The sequence below is a fragment of the Dreissena polymorpha genome, chromosome 9 (assembly GCF_020536995.1).
Source record: "Dreissena polymorpha isolate Duluth1 chromosome 9, UMN_Dpol_1.0, whole genome shotgun sequence".
Taxonomy (NCBI): Eukaryota; Metazoa; Mollusca; class Bivalvia; order Myida; family Dreissenidae; genus Dreissena; species Dreissena polymorpha.
This window is the reverse complement of record NC_068363.1, coordinates 22,806,941-22,828,106: the sequence shown is the minus strand read 5'-3', so window position 1 is coordinate 22,828,106 and position 21,166 is coordinate 22,806,941. Positions and strand designations below refer to the sequence as shown.

The 21,166-nt window shown below is 34.9% G+C and overlaps 1 protein-coding gene across 1 annotated transcript; it reads left to right on the top strand.

Moving 5' to 3' along the window:
- The first annotated feature begins 106 nt into the window (after window positions 1-106).
- LOC127845910 (deoxynucleoside triphosphate triphosphohydrolase SAMHD1-like) lies at window positions 107-11,652 on the top strand. The gene is made up of 9 exons (XM_052377088.1): window positions 107-293; window positions 6,791-6,831; window positions 7,765-7,925; window positions 8,283-8,398; window positions 8,946-9,016; window positions 9,535-9,669; window positions 9,952-9,984; window positions 10,354-10,527; window positions 11,590-11,652. Exons 1-9 carry the CDS (start codon window positions 107-109, stop codon window positions 11,650-11,652), a joined length of 981 nt encoding a protein of 326 aa, XP_052233048.1.
- The last annotated feature ends 9,514 nt before the right edge of the window (window positions 11,653-21,166 follow it).

Below are 21,166 nucleotides of genomic sequence, written 5' to 3'. Positions count from 1 at the left end.
AGTAAAGGCTCTACAAGTCCGTTTTAGTCTCCATCTCATTCAACGGCTGCAAGACCTAGACACTTCACGCGGACACAACATGTAGGATACAGGCATTTGAACATAGATGTCTCAGAAGAATCATCCGCATCTCATATACGGGGCGCAAGACAGGCGAGTACGTCCGGAACATGACTGCCACGCTAGCTGGTCCACAAGTGCCCCTACTGGAAAAGGTCAAACCACAAAAACTGGCTTGGTTTGGACCAGTCACGGGAAGGATGATGATGACATGGATAAAGAAATAATTTGTAGTATGTTTAATACAGATACGTTCATTGAGAAAAATTTCAACAAAATGTACTCAACGCTCACCTGGTATGCTTTTGACCCGATTATTTTGCCTTTTTCTGCCTTCACTTTGTAAATAAACGAAAGAGTGCGACCAATACAATAGCGTAATGAAAATATTCACAATGACGTCACTATACCTATAATGCTTGCTGTTTAAACGAGGTTAAAATATAGCTAAGTTAAAAGAACGAGCGTTATTTCGTCAATGCAGTTGAATAGGAAAACTACGGTGTATTGTGAGAGAATCAAATGGCAACTCTGCTTGTATATGTTTATGTTTTGTCTAGTATTTAACTCGCTTGACATGCAACCTTTCTTCCTTTTTTCAACCGGCAGAGATGCGATTAATGCATGTAGATATATTATTGTGTTTTTTTTTTCTTCAAATAAAACGTAATGCAAACAACGCACACATTTGATTTGTTGTCCATGGATACAAATTCATTCATTTCGAAATGTTTTATGTTTGAAGGACAAAACATGACGCGTATTTGACATAAGATGTCTGTTCATACGCGCGTTGTGCCATTGATATATACACCTATACTATACTCATGGCACACATGCATTGTACTTAATCTATTTACTCAGAAGAATACCATGCGCCTAAAGAAACTGATGTCAATACGTTTGTTTTTGCCCTTTTTTCATATTTCAGTATTGCTTACTATTGTAGTAAAACGAGTCCTTAAATTCGATAAATTACAAAACGAAAGAGTCACAAAAATATATCGTGATATAATATGTGTCACAAAACAAAGGGTAGTTACGGTATTACTAAAGCACATTTTGCATAGACGCCGCAGTATTTTACTAGTCGAATAAAACTGTGTATTAATGATTGAATCATTGACAGTTTGTATGATACACTATTTCTCGTATTTAACTCGTTTTAATCAGGAACTTACCTGATGTTTTATGTTATAATAAGCTCACAAGTATATCATACAAATATTTGACTGGACTGCAGATGCGCAACAACATGTAATAATACGGAATTCATCTTGCAGTTGTGATATTATTAATCTTATTTTCTGATGTATGATATATGTGAAAAGGTAAATACATATACTATATCATATTAACTTGTCGCACGTTAAATAACTCTATTTTTTATGTTGCTTGTACCTGCTTGAGTAACCTTTGAAAGGTAACTATTACATTGTATCGTTCAATTGGTGAATGCTAATACAAAGTAACCAGAATCAAGTAACAATACCCCATACCGTCAGGACACGGCCAACATGCAAAATATTGAGGCGTTTATAAAATAATTTAGTTTCGTTTGATGTTCACTCAAATGAAAACGACCCTGCTTTGAAGTGAAACAACAACTACACAGTATTTATTTAAACCAAAAAACTAGGTATGCTCGGACATATACTGTGCCAAATATGGATAAAATTATGGGTATGGTGTTCGAACCGAAATCATAAAGCGTTTTAGGATCTTTGTAATGGACGTGATATAAAGGCTTCTCTCGAGAAATAATATAATATATTGGTATATAAGTCACGGTATCCACTATATAGAGGGAAAAACAAAGTAGACGTTCAAGACCATTTTAAGTTTCTTAATTTCATCTGTATGTTTTCTGAAGTCATTCAATGTCAGCAACAGTCCGATTACGTTTCTAGTACGTTAAATCATTTAAAAACCACCACTCCGATTGGAATATCTCGGTAGATCAGTATTGGACAACACATTCATCACACCCCTGTGTCCTGTAGAGTTCAAATATAATATTTATTAGTTAATGTCAAAAGTTCGTTACTTATACAAAACCTCGTGACATAAAAACATAGCAGTAGAGAACAAAACTCCTTGCCACAATCAGAGCAACGGATATAGAGAAAAGAATACAATGCGTAAATGTTAAAATCAACGAAACGCTAAAAGCGATGTGTAACAGTCATGCATATCTATCATGTTTGTTTATGATTCATAAGGGTTAAGCAGAGCCTTTTCCTTTTGCGGAATAATGTGTCCACTTTGTGCGCTCATTTCGAATATTACCGATTATTTCTATTTTTTGGAGTTGTAACCTTTAAACTGTTAACTATGATAAACCTAAGAACAAATTACACTTCTCAAATCCATCCAAACACAGTAGTTGCAGATCAAACACTTATCTAAAATATTGCTCAGTTTGCGTTGGCTCAATTCGCAACAGTAAATTAGGTTAAAAAACAAAAACCCGTGTACCATACTGATTCTGGCCTGGTTTCCGTTTTTGATTATTCAGTATAATAGTCCTCTCATTTTATTTTTGTTTCGAAAATGATGATATTTTCTATAATTGTTGAATACGTTATCTTTATTCACGTTATATACACTCGATCGAAATCACTTGACTATATACGTGATGACATCTGACCATAGACAAGTTCAGATTTGGTTGGCGTGTCATTATGAATAATTGAGGAAAAGTCCACTATGACGCTTGTGTTTGCTTTTTCTATATACATCGTACACTTTATTCAATAGAAGTTCCGAGTACTGAGTTTTACGGCAGATGATGCTTTTATATATCAGTGCACGTGCGAGACAATAGTTCTGTTCGACTTACTGTTGACATAGCAAACTTGAATAATGTTTCAAAATACAACCATAGAGTATGTACGGTAGGGCACATGCTTCACAATGCTATTCGTTTGCGTGCTTGAATAAATTGCTTTGTCATATTATAATCAATTTGGATCAGGTATCATGTAAGACGTAGTTTAAGTTTAAACATAGTGATTGCATTACAATAGCGCATTCCAAATACCCGTAATTAATACTTTAATAATTTAATAAACTGCGTAGAACAGCGGTTGAGGTCGCATTAAAGGTTCTCTTAAGGCATTTAAGTGATTTCGACCAATTGTACTCTTCGGTTTCTTACAAATCAAAAGAAAACTATTAGCTGTTGCGACATTATGTTATTTGTTTAAACTTTATTTGTGAAATACCTTATTTTAAACTAAATTTTTTTTATACCAAATTTGCTTGACTCAAAGTAGTACGATAATATTTGTCGGATTAACACGGTCAGGTTTATTGTATTCTGAAATGCATAGTTTAAATGATTCATTGTATCCGTGGAAAACTCCAACCTTACATATAGCGGATGATACAACATGTAACCATATCCAGCTACCGGTATTTTGCATCTAACTGAGCTATATGCATTGTTATGTGCAATGTTTCAATGGCCCCACTGCTGCAATAGAACTTTGGTGATATCTGAAAAGCGCTGTTGTACATTTTACTCCATTTATAGAGTAACATTTCATCGGAGTACAAGTCCCGTCGGAAAGGGTCAAATAAAGGTTTCAATATGTAGCAAATTTGATTCGATTATTATTTTTAATCTAGGCTGTTAAGAGATGTTTGGAATAACATAAACGACACATTATTCGGAACACTAAAAATCCGCCTTTCTGTTAAAGTGTCGTCATTAGTTTTTTATCCATGCATGGTCAGTTTTTTGAAAATATACACAATGCGTTCGATATAACCACATGGAACATACATTAATTTATTAAAAAGGAAAAAAAAATAACAGACAATATGACCACTAATGTAAAATCTTAAAATGTTTCTGTGTTAATCGAAGTGTGCGAATGGGCATTTCGGTAAATTGATATAACATTAAAAAATTAAGTTACAATGTGTTGCATATGAAGATACAGATTTTAAATAATACCTCGTGTATCTTTTGTTTACCCAAACTGATGTCGAATAAACTGAGGCATAAATAATCACTTCATAATACATATTATTTCATGGCAGTAATAGTCCGTCTTTAATTCAAAACCTAAGTACAAAGTGTCTCTTAATTAAACAGCACTAAAGATTATATTAACAATATAACCAAAATAATTCAAAACGCAATCAAAGTGATCAATATACCATTAGCTAGTTAGTATTGTTTCTATTGGCAGAATACATGATTTGACCCTAGCTTATTCAATAATTATAGCCTTATAAAGATTTACGACCGCGGTAAAAACGTTTATTAAACTTTAAATATACCAATTGTTGTGTGACCGGGCGGGCTTTATATCTGTGGATTACAATTACACCAATTGTTATCTCTTCGTTGCGTATGCATTGATAATTATTGGTGCATGCAATAATATACATGTTCTCGTGTTACTGAAGTGAACATATCAACACCCGGCCTTGTAGTTATATCCAAAAATACACATTGATTTGCATATGACTGGCATTTGTTGATAACCTTTTAAACAGTAGACTCTTGTTTTATCTCTGAGATAATGTCATTAAGATTGCAGACGACAGTAGTGAAACATTCGGAATAATGCTTTTACTTATATGGTTATGTATCATTTGACATTAGTATAATATATATATACTTATCAATATAAGTGACTTTGTAAAATTATCGTTTAATACATTTAATTAATACCTTGCATCAAAACTATTAATTATAGAAATTGTTTTTAAAATAGTTCAAGCTAAAATTCTTAAATAAAAAGTTTTGAGATTTCATTTGATTAATAAGAATGAACATTTCATTAACTGGGTTATTAGTTTCTGAACATTTTTATTGAATTCATTGTAATCTTAATGCTAATTATTTGTAAATATAAATTGATGAAAAGTTTAGAATAACAACATTTATACGGAAATTTAGTCTGCGTCATTAAGTTACATTTAACATGATCTTATGGAGTTAAATTGTTTGTGATTTACAACTTTTACGATTGTTTATAACGGCATTTGTCAATTGAATTCGGACAGTTTATATAGACACATTATACAAAATTACAAACTCAAAAGGGATCAAGATGTCATACATGTCTTCGAAAACTCTTGAATAGGAATCGACGTCCCAACGTTAAAGGAACAGCAGTATGTATTTATTTAATCTATTTATAATAAAACGTGAATACACTTAAAACCATGACGTGTTTTAATTCAGTACACATGGCAGAGGTAGTCGATGAACGACTACTGTATGCAGATAATTGGGCGTGTATTTCAACAAATATATCGTACTGAAACGGAACACTAGAATTTCAAAGAGCGATATGATTTAGCAGAACACTTTATGAGTTTATTTTACAGCGATGAATTTGGTAGACATGTACCACAGTTCAAATTAACATTCTTTACGACGAGTAATTACAATAATTCGCTTTTTGTCTTTTCTAGAAAACTGTAAGATTGTCAGACTTATGATTTGATCTTACATGACACAAAGTTTAAATGATTTCATACGAATTTTTATACGTGTGATATCACACGTATGCAAAGTGCTCGTCTTTGGGCATTCTTGGAATTTATTTTGGACCATATCCAATATACGATTATTTAGCTGCCTCTATAATTGTATTATTAAGCGTAGGAAATTATTAAGTTATACAACGCATTGTGCTATTTTTATGAGGTACAAACATTTATTCAGAGTCAGTCTGGATCAAAATAGCACTGTTTTAACAACATATTCTATACCGCTGCGGCCGGAACGTTTTTGAGGTCAATGAACGTCGCACACGCATAGTGTTACATATATACAATATATAGTATTTGCAATAAATTAACTCTGCGTGTGCATTGTATACAAACGACTCATTTTGACATTTATTTTGGCCATTCGAATATTATTATTTGTGTATGTTTGTATGGTAATCTGAAATAGACATATCATCACCACTCTAGATTCGCGGATGATGTATTGCAAAAATCAATCTCTACTGAATTGAGTGACATTTGTGACTACTTTCAATATAGCCGCGTTTACGAAGTTATTTAACAACCATAAACAAGTATGCATAACAATTGTTTTAAGTTATTATTTTCGCGTTGCATTTTTTTAGTGCATGCATGTGTATTGCATTCTTAATCTTAAGTGTTTACTTAAAAACAAAATCCCGATTCATACTAATCAGAAGGAAAAGAAGTGTATTGTGTTTGCTTTATTTATTTATTTCGTTATTCTAAAATAATCACAAGGCAAAGAGGTGTTGGATATAATTTCCGTCTTTAACGCATTTAATCACGCAAATGAGACATATCTTATATTTTCCTTAAAAGATCGCAACTAATATTATATTTCCATATTCTTGAATTGGTTCAAATGTGTAGTCATTACCCTCAAATTGTGTACAAAAACTTTTTTACATGGCGATTTATTTTTTTGTTGTTTTTGACACTGGTCTAGTGTTTGCTGTTTTTTTCCTAATTATTTAACTTTGATATCGGACATCGAACGCAAAATATATGTTAATTGGATATTTTCATTTACATCGCATTTCATCAATATTGAAAAAAAAACAATGCCATTTTAATTAAGAATTTGCCGAAAGTGTTTTAATAAAAATATTCAACATCTCATTCAAACATTACTATTATTCATACATACAATGATTATAAACAATTGAAAATTGCATGGAATTCACAACACAATATCATATTAAGAATTTGACTTTATACATATTTTCAGTGGATCACATACAAAGAGAGAACAGAGGATCTGAACATAAGGTAAACAGTTGATAGCTGATAGCAAAACAGTATAAATATATATTATATTAATTTGTTGTCTATTAAGTTCCATTCCCATTATAGATTCATCTTACAAAGCAATCTACACGCAGAGTTGTCTTTATTTGCTCCCATTTTGATCCAGCTATGCTGGTCCCCGTCAAATGTCTGCGTGGAGCTTGCTTACAAAATACATCAACCAGTGAAGTTGATGCTTTTAATTTCTTCAAATGATATTCATGCCTTCTTGTTACGTGCCTTAATTGATAGCCACCACAGTAAGAGAGCATAATATCAATATGCTACTTAAAACCGAAATAATATATTTATATAATTTAATTGAAAATTTGTATGAAGCAGCATGAGTCTTGTTCATGGAGTTATCTGTTTATAACTAATGCACAAACAATTGCAACATAACAATGTTTAAAACAATATTTATTGAACTATTATTAAATTGTCCACTGGGAAGTCATATTTGACAAGCGCAGAACATACGATTTGAAAATGTGGAGATTAATTAGCATATACAAATATATTGCAGCAGATCATTTAATTCCCAAATAACACATGAGGCGAATTATATTTTCAACGTCATCTTTATTTGTCTGCAATTAAATGTATAAATGCAGGCAAACATGCATTCAGGAGTTGAGAAAAATGACAACACGATATAATGTGTATTCATTTTTAGAACGTGTTGTAAGCGTTAGAGGTTTTGTGTATAAGTCGTCGTTATACACCAATATTCATAACACAGCATTACGATTGTAAACAAGAAACCATTAACACTAACACCCGCTTTTCACAAGGAATTAGTGTCAAGCTTTTGATTAACTATATTTTTTTCATTGTTCTCATTTTGATGTTTCGTCTTTGACTAATACAATGTTTAACGTGCAATGTATAATTATTATGAATAACAATTTGCAGGTGTTTGACGACCCAGTTCATGGCCATATTTCACTTCACCCGTTGTGTGTGAAGATCATAGACACACCGGAATTCCAGAGACTGCGCTTTATAAAACAACTTGGTCCCGTTTACTTGGTGTATCCAGGGGCCTCGCATAACAGATTCGAACATTCACTCGGGTAATGCTAACTTATTCGACGATATGTAAATCACAGTAATATCATTAATATACACATATTAACGATATTTCTACAAAAACCGGACATACCTTTTACGCTTTGGGATCAGTCTTTCTCAATGCATTATAACTAATGTTTACAGATTCTTCTACCATGTTTAAATGTTAATACCTTCGTACATCTATATTTTATCACAATTAAAACATGTGTATGTTAAAACTCTAAGAAATCCCACACGAAACAAGTCATGGGATATAATTGATACACTGCATATTGTTCAATGAAATTAACATGCGATGATGTACATTAATGTCAATTTTTTCTGTTTCAAACGTCGTATGTACGTTTGTTTTACAGGGTTTGCCATTTATCTGGTCATCTTGTAAAGACTCTTCAGAAACGACAACCGGAGCTTCAAATTTCCGACGAAGAAGTTCTTTGCGTGATGATTGCTGGACTCTGCCACGATTTAGGTATGATTGGTAAACCATTTAAAATTCTGTCTAGGATATGTCATTCCGATATTTTATAACAATTATGAATTCGTCAATCAATCATGTTTCTTTGAGTGAAAAAGTGCATGATGCCATGCACTGTCAGTGTAAATATATTGCAAAAACGTAAACACTATTACGGCGAAGGCTTATATTCAAAGCGGTAGCTCTGAGAAGCATAATCTATATCATTAGTGTCTAAATTAAAAGTTTGAAATACTGTATGAAATTACTTGGAATAAAAAGAGGATGTTGAACAATAACAAGACTATTATGTAACTATTATACTGTGAATATTTAAAAACAAACTTATCATTTTGTCCGATGTGGTAAAATCGTCGAAACACACAATCTGCTGACACACTATTAAGGATCTTGCTTCCAAATTCATGAACAGGTTCCACACAGTGTGAACAAAGGATACAGATTGTGTTATTAGAAAATAAAAAGAAATGAACAGATAGAAGTTTTTATTATGCTAACCCATGGAATCGCATATGTTCATGTAGTCATATTTTATTCATAGGTCATGGGCCTTTTTCCCATTTGTTTGATCAGAGGTTCATTCCCTCCGTGTGTCCTCATGAACATTGGAAGGTAGGTTTATGTATTGTGCTTACAGTTGTAAATCACTCGCTGGTCATTAAAATGTTAACAGAAAATTAGTATTTGCTTTTCTGTGTGTTCGGTACTTTTAAAATCGTTTGTAAAATACGGATGATTGGTTGCTACAAAATTGATCAATCTTAATTGGGAGTTGGACCACATAAACGAAACATATGTACGTTAGATATGATCCAATTGAAACTAAAAATGTGTCCGTATAACACGGTTGCCCCCACATTCCAAGTGTGTTTTACATGTCCACTGTTGGAAAAATGAACATTACGACGCAAGCTAACATTTTGAGTTGCGATATAATAATGAGGCAAGGTTGGACGGAAACGAGAAAATTATTGCTCCCGTTCTGTGAAATTGGGATTACACTAAGTCAAATCTGTTTTAAATTATTAAGTTTGATTTACGCTTTTATTCAGCATTTAATCAATGATCATACTGGTAGTTTATGTATGGCATACTTACATGTATGCGCAAAATTTATTCTTTTTCAACAGCATGAGGACGCCTCGGTAATGATGTTTGATCACATGGTAACAGAAAACAAGTTAGAATGCGAATTTGATTACAATAAAATCAATGCAGATATGAGAACATTCATCAAAGATTTAATTCAATGCAAACCAGAAAAGGTAAAGCTACCCATGGGTTGCCATGTGTTGCATAGTTTTAACAAAAACATATAAAACTCAATTAAACGTTATTATTATTTGAATTAAAAATAAACACATCTATGTTATATTCACGTGCCAATACTATATTAATTATCAAATGACTTTAATATCAAAAATGTTGTTTAAAGTTAAAATTAAAAAAATGTTTTCAATAAAAACGACCAGAAAATAAATAACAACTTTGTTATACAAAAATAATAATTGTGTTTGCTCTTTTATAATTATAAATGGGCCATCCAGAACCGAGATGAAAGGAAGGGATTTTTCTATGAGGTAATGTCAAAATTGATCGTTGTGTTTAGTATGTATCTATAACTTGCCCTTTTTGAAACACATGGATTGTTTTGGAGATGAATATGTTAATGACATGGAAAGTGCCACTTTCACATTACTATAACTGCATACGCGTTAAATTTGCTTGAGTCTGTTTATAACACAAAAGTACCGTTATTGAACATAGTTATTATTTTAATTAATATTTAACGTAGTACCACCAATTGTGTCTTAACCAAAACGCTGCACAATTATGCGTTCCGTTTCTGACAAAAACATGTATATTGTGTGTATATGGTGTTAAAATTAATGTTTATAAAACACAGTAAATGCACGGTTGCTGTAATAGACTGTTCTTAATGTTTGAAGATTATTTGCAACCAACGGAACGGAATCGACACAGATAGGTGTGACTACATCGCAAGAGACTGTTTACTGCTTGGGATTCGAAGCAGCTTTGACCACAAGCGTTGCATGAAATACGTCCGTGTTAGCAAAGCACACAGTCCCGCCACAGAACCGCAGCTTTGCTTTCGAAACAAAGTAAGCATGTGTCACAGGTGTGTTTTATAAGGACAACAAAGTCCTGGCGTAGGTTCTTAATTATATTTGTACCGTATAAAACGGGCCTTTAAAGATATAACATCTATTTAGAAATATATAAAAACACGCTAACATTAACACACAATACAAAGATTTCACATATCAATATCACAATGAACCTTAATGGGACGCGCTGCGGAAAACAATACATATACATACAATACATATACATTAATAATATAAAGAATAATATAACACAGCTTACCACAGCGTCCATTTAATTAAACATTATAACTATCCTTTATAGCAATTATAAAGAGCACTAGATATCTAACCCTCTTAACTTGTGAAATTTCTGAAGGGTTGTGAGGGACGAAGGCATTTGGCGGTGAAGGAAGAAAAGGGTGAACGAACAACCAAATAAGAATCTTTTTCTCAATCTTTCTTTCATTCAAACATAAAACGTAAAGAACAATTGGACGGAAACGTTAATTATTGCTCACACAAAAGCAAGTGCGACAATTGGATAGCCTCTGCCGACTTCGTAGATATACATTGTTAAATGTATATATCCGAAGTATTTGATTCAACCAACAACAGCAGACGACACAATGGCAAACAACCTTTGACAAAGACAAACGAGGGCAAACGGAAAAATCGTCGCATGCGCGATGACAAATATACGTTTGCGTGCACTTTAACTATGGAATGGCGTATTCAAAATCAATATAGATGAAAACTGACATATAGAAAATGTCAAACTGTGACATTCTCCTCTGCTAAAAGAAAAATATCTCCTGACATTTCATTACGCTTCAACTAAAAATACCCACAATATCTACAAAACATACAACTGTATAGTGCCCAGTATGACCTAATGATTAAATAATCAACTTGAGGTTATGACAAACTGAATAACACGTGTAAACTATTTCTATAAAAAATATTTGCATTTGAAAATAGTTTCTTTCAAGGGTGACTAATATCAAGTATACATATTTGCGAAACATTGCGAAATAACATGTCGAAAAGAATTGAACAATACAAGCTGTTGTTGTTAAGGTAGCCACCTTCATCATCTTAGCACTGGCTTATGTTAAAGACAAAGGGAAGAAACTGCAATAGACATATCAGAATTTTATACTGGATTGATTTTCCTGCAACAGATATTTCAAGGTAATTGACCAAAATTTAAGTATATTAAAGACTGGTACACACCCACTTGAAATTAAATGTGATGACACATAGTACCTGAAATTAAACTTGCAAATCACTTATCCTTAAACATATTCATTTTTTGTTTAAATAAATGTAACTGTTACAAGTAAAAACATATCCTATAAACATACTGTGCCAATCTACTTTTGTAACATCTGCAATGGAACAAAACATTAAAAAAAACTATAAAAGAAGGTTAAAACATCATATGGCGAATAATATAACATAAAATACAATATATGCAATAGTAGCCCTAATCAACATGTATGAATGTTAACATACTATCTCTGTGTTAGACACTCTTCTTAGATGTCTGTAAATGATCAGTAGAAATGATAATTTCAAGCTGAAACAAGATTTAAAACTGAATAAAGATCAGACCTATAAAACAAGACATTTGAACATTATTTTACAACTTTTCAAGTTATACAATGAATTGAAATTACATACTTAACTTATTACAACGGTGACATTCTCCTCTGTTACACAAAATAAATGTCACCCTAGGGGAAAAATCTCTACATGAGCTTTAATAGGTTGAACCCAATCTCCATACCGATCTGGCTTTTTCATTGGTCTCTGAGGTCGTTGTGATACCCTCGGCTCTGCAGCATGTGGTCGTTGTGGTAACACCGGCTCTGCATAGTGCGGTCTTGGGAATAACACCGGCGCTGGAGCCTGTGGTGTATGAATTCTGCTCTGGTCTGCAATCTGAGACTCGTACCTATGACCTAAGGATAAAGAATGGTTCCGATTAGACCTACTATTACCTAAAAAGTGATTATCAGTATAACTGTGATTTGAGACCTATAAAAACTTGCGTTATACGAACTAGGTGTGTTCCGCTGAAAATCAAACGCTAGGTTGGACCTACCAGTATAGTTATTACTGGATTTACCGTCACAAGCACGTGAGATGCTAGATGGTAACTCTGGTCGGAGAAAATTGACACAGGGCTGTGGTAACGGTCTTCTCCTAGGTGGAATGATATACTTCGGGCTTGCTTAACTTGTCTCAGAACCGCTGTCGGACTCCGACTCTGATGGAAAGCTAATTTCATTGGTCGTGTCGACCTTCGGTGTTGGTCTCTTCTGTCGTGGTATGGGTGGTTTTGTCATATCCGGGATAGTATCTTTATATGGGATGGAGTGCAATCTTTTCTTCAACTTGGACTCAAAGTTGTCCTTGCTGTTGGATGCAGCTGAAGAGTCCTTCACCCATAAAACAAAGCATCTATGGCCAGTCTCAGTTGCCATCCAAAAAGAAGATAGAGTGGCGAGAAGCCTGTGGACTCATGTCTAGTGGAGTTGTAGGCGTGAACCATGGGCTTGACATAATCCTTCCAGTTGGACTTCCCGGCTGGATTCAAAGTGCCAAGCATCCCAAGTAGTGTCGCATTGAAACGCTCGGTGACTGGATGGTAGGGTGTAGTCATAGTCTGCTTTGTTGCATAACTCCTTGATTACCTTGCTCTCGAAGTTTCTTCCATTGTCGCTATGTAGTCTTACTGGAAACGAGTAGTGGGAGAAGAAATTCTCAAACATGACTGTAGCCGCTGTCTGTGAAGTCTGGTTGCGAGTTGGTATGACTTTGACGTAGCGAGTGAAGTGGTCTGTGATGACGAGGATGTTCTCGTATCCACCCTTTTTCTCAAGCGAAAGGTAGTCTAAGCATACCAGCTTCATGGGATGAGTGCTTGTAAATGGTACCAGGTTTGCTTGGGCTTTGGAAGGTGACTTCCTGCCCAGGCAGTTGGGACAGGTTTGAACCTTCCACACTACATCCTTCTCCAGGCCTGGTCAGAAGAACCGCTGCTTCACCAACAAAAGTGCCCTGTCTCGTCCTTGGTGACCAACATCATCATGGAGTCCTTTCATGGCCCAGGCTCTGTAGCTCTCTGGTAGAACTAGCTGTAACACTTCCTAACCGTCTGTATAAATTACCGTCTTTAATGATAAAAGAGCTCCTATGTCTGAGGTACTTGTGTATGTCCTTGAATTCCTTTCGCAGTTGGTCCCTTCGGTTGTAGAAATGGTAGGGTGTGTTTTGTTCATCCTTCCAGTCGATCTAACTTATGTCTGTAGCTTGGTAAGTAGGATCCTCTGTGTCAGTCCCAAGGTTACCATTGTCTGTAATAACGAACGAATCTGCCAGTGGATGTCCATCTGTCCTGGCTCTGGCCTCGGAGCACAGGGCTTTGATGACATCTGTAAACATCACCTCTTTTTCTTGCTGCTGTGGTGGTCTGCTTAATCCATCTGCATCACGGTTCAACACGCCTGACTTGTACACGGCCCTTGAAGTTGTAATTGCCGAGTGCAGCTAACCATCTGTGTCCCGTCGCATCTATCAATGCTGTTGAAGATACATACGTGAGCGTGTTGTTGTCGGTTCTCACGATGAAGGTGTTTCCATACAGGTAGTCGTGGAACTATTCCGAAATGACACAGAAACTCTAGCTTGTGCGGTGGGTAGTTCCTCTCGCTGGCTGAAGACCCTGGTGGCATAGCTGATGGCACGCTCCAAACCGTCCTGTTCCTGATATAGTAGGACACCAAGACCCTCTGTAGACGCATCGACAAAAACGAGAAATGGTTTAGAAAAATCAGCATATCCAAGTACATCTGGATTGGTAAGGATATGTTTAATAGTCTCAAAGGCCTTCTGCTGGTCACCATATCCATGGAGTTTTCTTCTTCTTGGACTTCTTGGAAGATTTGTTGGTGGGATGACCAACAATAAGATTATTCAGCGGCTTGACAATCTTTGCAAAGTCCTTTACAAAGCGCCTGTAATCCCCTGTTAAGCCAAGGACACATCTCAAGGACTTTACCCCTTGTGGAACTGGCCAAGTAGTCAAAGATGCTGTTTTCTCAGGTTTTGTATGAATTCCCTCAGAGGATACCACATGACCTAGATAAGAAACTAAGTGCTGAAAATCTCACACTTAGAAGCATTAAGTTTAGGACCACGGAGATGAAGACGTTCAAAGCAAGCTTCTAACCTGGTGACATGATCGTGGAAATTCTGTGAAAAAATAAGGTCATCATCTAAAAAGATAAGATACTCTCTAAGGTTTAGATCACCCATACAGGTTTCCAAAGTCTCTGAAAAGTACTGGGTGCATTTGTTAACCCAAATGGCATCCGCTCACATTGGTAGAACCCCAATCTTCCTACTGTAAAAGCTGTCTTTTCTTTGTCTTCCTCTGCTATTTCAACCTGCCTGTACCCGCTGCGTTAGACTAATTTGGAAAAGAATTTTCAATTATCAAGTAAATCTAGCATATCACCAACTCTCGACAGATTGTTTGAATGTTTGATGGTTCTCTTATGCAGTTCCCTTAGATCTAAATAAAAGCGTAAACTGTTATCTTTCTTTCTAACTAATACTAAATTGCAACAATATGGTGAACTGCTTTCTTTGATGGCTCCGCAATCAAGCATCTCTCGCAACCTCTTCGAACATGGATGTTGGTATTATCCTGGTAGGTTGTTTAAAAGGTGTTTCATTATTAAGTTTGATATGGTGCTTGTTTTAGTCCGTCTTGCCAATATATGTGGATGATTTTGAAACGATAGTCTTCCAATTTCCTAACACTTGTTGTGCTCGAACGTACAAATCTTCTGTTAAGTTTACTTTATGTACTTTTATACCAAATTTCTGTAAATTTTCAAAAGCTTTATTAACAGGTGTAGGAGTAGTTACTGGTTCATGTATTCATGAGTCAACAACTTTGACATCTTAAAGAGAACATATATTTGTGCTTGGTAATACTCTAAAAGGTTTACAAGTAATATGGCAAACACAAACAGGAACTCTGGCAGTTGTACCTGCCCCTTCAAGGGAAACAACTCTTAGTCATATAGTCAAGCCAGATACTTGAGGTTTGTCAAATGCCTCTGTAAGAACAGTTTAAAAACCCTTCTGGTTCCAAACAAAACCTGAAATTGTTGAAACTTTATTGGGATGAATGACTATAGAAAACTTGTTGGTTGTCTTCAGTGAAACATAATTTGTACAATTCAAAGCATCTAAGGCAATTCTGTAAGGATATGTAAAATGTATCCCTGTTACAAAAACGCAAAACATTTGTACCTTTAATACCGCGTACACTCTGTCGGATTTCTATATCTGGAACAATCAAAATAGGTACAGAAATGCTTGGTTCTAGAGTAGAAGGAATTAAAATATCACCCTCAATGTAACCTAAATATGGTGAACCTTTACCACACACTCCAACGAAATCAAAATTGAAACATGACATAATGCATAATTCTGGTTTCGGTTCAAGAGAATTATAGAATGACTCTGAAACTAAAGTAACCATTGACCCACTATCAATCAGTCCATTTGTCGCAACACCAAAATAACTGCTGAGCCCTTATTGGCTTTTCCAACCATCCTGTCCGCTAACAGACTCGACTGTGCTTAAGGGCGATTTCCAATATTGACTTCCCCAGTTTGCCCAACAACTGAGGAGACTACGCCTTTGGGTTATGTTGCGATTTGTTAGTATTATAACGACTCTCTTGTTGGCTGTTTCCACCACTGTATCTGCCACGATTTCCACCACGGTAACTTCCACGATTTGCACCATGATAATTACCACGATTTGGTGTATATAAACCTTGTCTGTTCTGGTTATTGTCCCTAGAATAATATTCATTAATGGAACTTGCCGCATCTTTTGGTTTCTCTTTCATCTGTTTTTCAAGAGAAAGCATTTTATTCATGACTGAGTCCATTTTATTGGTAAGATCATCGACAGTGTTCTTGTCTACTGCCGGGGATTGTTTAGCTATGTTAACTGTTGCTGAAATACTACTAGAAGCTGACAACTCGTGCTCCACTGAACGGACCTCTTTCAATAATCTATGGTAATCAAACATAAAATCATATTTATTTTTGGTATGTATCTTCAGCTTCTCGTCATGTAACCCTGTCCAAAACATTGAACGTTACATATTATTTCTATCAACAGAAGAAACATGACCGCTTTCTACTGCAACCTGTAGTAAAGCTTCCAGACAACATTCATACGCGGTAACATTCTCTGAAATTTTCTGAGATGCATTTTAAAAAGTCTGTATAACAGATTCAATAGTTGAAACTTCGCCAAACAGAATCTCAAGTTTGTCTAATATCTGTTGACTGGTTGCATTTTCATTAAGTGAAATAAGAGCACGTCTGGCAGTACGGCGTAAAGACCTGTGGATACTTTGTAAAACAAAATGTTCAGGTAAATTCTCTGAAATAAAACATTTGTTTTCAAACCGCAATACATCATATGTCTCATCGCCCTTTATAGGTTGTTGATCACCTAGAAAATAAGGTAGCTTTGGCGTTTCATACCTGGGCATCTGTAAATGTAAACCATTTTGAGAATTATTAAAAGAATGTGATGGTGAACTAGTCCCTGTAATAAACTCTGTAAGTGTCTTCTATGTGTCCCAAAACCAGGGGTACTTGTTGTTAAGGACGGTTTCTGCAAAGAAGCATATTCTTTTTTAGTTAACACAACATACCACTTTTCTTAAGTGCTCGTAAAACTTGCTCCAACTGCGCCTCTGACAAAGAGTTATCCACATCTGCACCGGATCCATCGGATCCTTTCTTGTCTGCCATTGTTTATACCTTAAATGATTCAAAGAGTATAAACTGTAAAACACAAAGTACATTACAGAATAGCTGACATGAAAACAATATTACTGTTGCTGAAATTTGGAGATATAATTTAATAAGACCTGGTCACCATTACAGAATGAACTCCTTGAAGAATTCCTCAACATTTTATAGATCTATAGGAATTATATAATATTCTTGAAACAAAATTCCACATAAATAAATGCAGTCTTTTCTCAGGTATCAATATTCCTAACTTACAACGCTATAAAAGTACACAAGACACACTGACTGACTGAACTGTATCAACAATTAGCATAATAATATCACGGACCCACTGACTTGGTGTTTAGTCACCAACTAATTGCAATAATACCTTAATGAAGCAACTTTAAAATACTATTAAATTTTAAGACGTGTGTATGGGATTCTTACCAAGAAAATCTGCTTTAATATTTATATCAGACCTTCGATGCAACACTATATATTATCACGCGATTATATGTTCAGGCCCAAAAGCCAAATAATGGAGCCGCACAACCGATGTGCTAAACAATACAGATAATATATATAATTATACGCTCGTCTGATCTAAACATAGCTTTAACACAATTAGAAACACAAATTGACACCACAACACAGACAATATATCACTTACCTCACTCGCTCCACTTCTCAATCATACATCTACGGTGTAGGTGCAGTGCAAAGAATGTGTGCAAAAGTTATGTACAGAAAGAGTTATAGATAGTTGGGCAAGAATAAATCAGGCCGAAATACTGGGACGACTCAGTAATTAAACACTCAAGTTTGCAAAATTTTTAGGCAAAAATGTTTAAGAAAACTGCTCAAAATTTACCCTTGGACACTGTAATTTCAAAACTACCAAAAACTAATTTAGTTTTTCCTTAAAAAACATTCTAAATCACACTTTTTACTAGATAACTAATAATTTTCCACTAAGAAAATGTTCAACTCAAAAAGTTACCACGAAAACATGTGACCAAACAACGATTTAAGTGACAACATATAAAATACACAGAGAACACAACTCACAGTAACTGTATTCTATAATAGTCAATTTCAATGACAGCGGTTTATAACGATAATCTACAGGAGGCACCTGCATATATCTATAAATTTCAGTAATTTAGAGTTCCAAAAGATACCCTTTCTCAGCCGTTCTTCCGAATGAATTACGCGTCGTAAAAATCGCTCCAGTTGTTTCCGTAGTTATTCAAATACCAGTGCGTGCACTTAAAAAAAATTCACTTGCTAGCTTTCAGATTCAACAAAATCTGAATCATCCTGAAATAATCTATATGGATTCGAAAACCAACGGAGAAAGGTATGTTACGTTTGAACAAACCTGACCCTGTGCAATCCCGATTTCGCTCTTCCTTATCTCCAAATTCGGATTTCTAGCTCATGTCAATTTCGGCTCAATCCTGCGTACGCCCATGGATCTGCATCACGATTGCACCTAGATCATAGTCCCCCCCCACCCCCCCAAAAAACGCTACAAAAACCTTTTCATGGTTTCTGTATCCTCAGCCTTTAGGCTTCCTCCAGACCGACGTCTGTCCGACCCGATCCTCGGCGGCGGCGATCTTGCCGTCCCTGACACTATGGCCCAACGGAAACCCAAATGGCCACCAATGTCACAGGTGTGTTTTATAAGGGCAAACAAAGTCCTGGCGTAGGTTTTTAATTATATTTGTACCGTATAAAACGGGCCTATAAAGATATAACATCTATTTAGAAATAAATGAAAACAATCTAACATTAACACACAATACAAATATTTCACATATCAATATCGAAATGAAACTTAATGAAACGCTCTGCGGAAAACACTACACATACATACAATACATATACATTAATAATATAAAGAATGCCATAAAATAACTGACCACATATTCCGATTAATTAATAATTATAACCACCCTTTATGATAATTATAAAGAGCACTAGATATCTAACCCTCTTAACTTGTGAAAGATCTGAAGGGTTGTGAGGGACGAATGAATTTAGCGGTGAAGGAATAAAAGGGTGGACGAACAACCAAATAATAATCTTTCTCTCAATCTGTCTTTCATTCAAACATAAAACATAAAGAACGATTGAACGGAAACGTTAAACAGTGCTAACACGAAAGCACGTGCGGCAGTTGGATAGCCTCGGCCGGCTTCGTAGATATACATTGTTAAATGTATAAATCCGAAGTATTCCGATTCAACCAACAACAACAGACGACACAATGGCAAACCACCTTTGACAAAGACAAACGAGGACAAACGGAAAAGTCGGCGCATGCGCGATGACAAACGTTCGCGTGTACACGTAACTATGGAATGGCGCATGCAAAATTAATATAGATAAAAACAGACATATAAAACATATCAAACTGTGACACATATAATTGTAAATAATGTATTTAATTAAAACGCGTCGATTTTTACCATTGACTAAATAGTTTTGTATTTTATGTCTTAATATCTTTCACTATCAAGTTGATTTGATAATTTTAAATAAGTATTAAGTTATATACTTTTCAATGCAAAACGTTTAATCTAATGTGTTGAATCTAATTTGTGATTCGCACGAATAATGGTTGAAGGTTTTTGGTTCGTGTTTCAGGAGAGTGGCGACTTCTATGACATGTTTTATTTGAGAGCGAAGCTTCACCGCCATGCATATCAGCATAAAACAGTGTATATCATAGGTGAAATGTACGTGATTTTTTTATATTTACTTACGTATTATCGCAGTTAATTTATATAAGATTAAACCAGTATAACTACCAATGGTGTAACTCACATAATCAATATAAAACGTTTTTTGCACATTATTATTTACCTGGTATGGTTAGTTGCGCACTAGGGAGAGCATATTTAAAGAGTATAAAACGCGAACTAAAACGCTAAGCAAATTGCAATCAGAGGTAATACACTCATGTATCATCGCTATTCTCTAGAACCACCAATAGACAGCTCCTAGCCTTTGATATCTGACGTTACGCTTGGCATGAGAGCCAATCATAAGCTTTGTTTGTATTGTTTATAAATAACAAAAACATGTTACTAATGTGCATGGTCATCGAACGAGTGTGCATATGATCCGCAAACCAGCTCAGACGCGTTATCAGGTTTGAGTTTGAAACAATAATACAGGTGTATTTATAACAAAAATGCAGTCAGTTATTTGAATATAGATGACGACAAATCATAGTTAAAACATATTTACGTTAGTAATATACATGTTAGAAATGCAATTCAAATATACAAACTAATAATGTCAGAATGCAAGATATGTAGACACTATATTGCTTAACCTTAAAGGTGCCGTTTAAAATTTTGGTAAAATGACAAAATTAAAAAAAAGTTGTTTCAGATTCACATATTTTCATTTTTGTTATGATACTTTTAAGGGAAAAGTGATACTGACCATTTACCATGCTCTTAAATATCCATTATATGCATCTTTTGACGATTTGAAAACCTGGAAATTATAAAGCGTCGTGCGACGCGAAACGATTGAATAATTTGGAGAGTTCTGATGTTGTAGTTATATTTTGGGAAACTACGGTATTGCTTATATAGGTAAAAAATACATCCGCTCATTTTTACTTTATTTTAGTGTATTCTTGTTTTTAAGCATTTAATGACAAGCTTCAGTTCATGCCAATTCTGTGAAAAGGTCCCTTTAAAGTGGCCTTTTAACAGATTTTGGCGTGTATTGAAGCATGTCATTAAATGCTTTATATTGATAAATTTAAACATTGGACCTAAAA

Coding starts and splice junctions, on each gene's coding strand:
- LOC127845910 (XM_052377088.1), top strand. CDS start 107: ATGTCTCAGAAGAATCATCCGCATCTCATATACGGGGCGCAAGACAGG. Junction 294..6,790: donor GGATAAAGAAATAATTTGTA/GTATGTTTAATA, acceptor ACATATTTTCAG/TGGATCACATACAAAGAGAG. Junction 7,926..8,282: donor AGATTCGAACATTCACTCGG/GTAATGCTAACT, acceptor TTTGTTTTACAG/GGTTTGCCATTTATCTGGTC.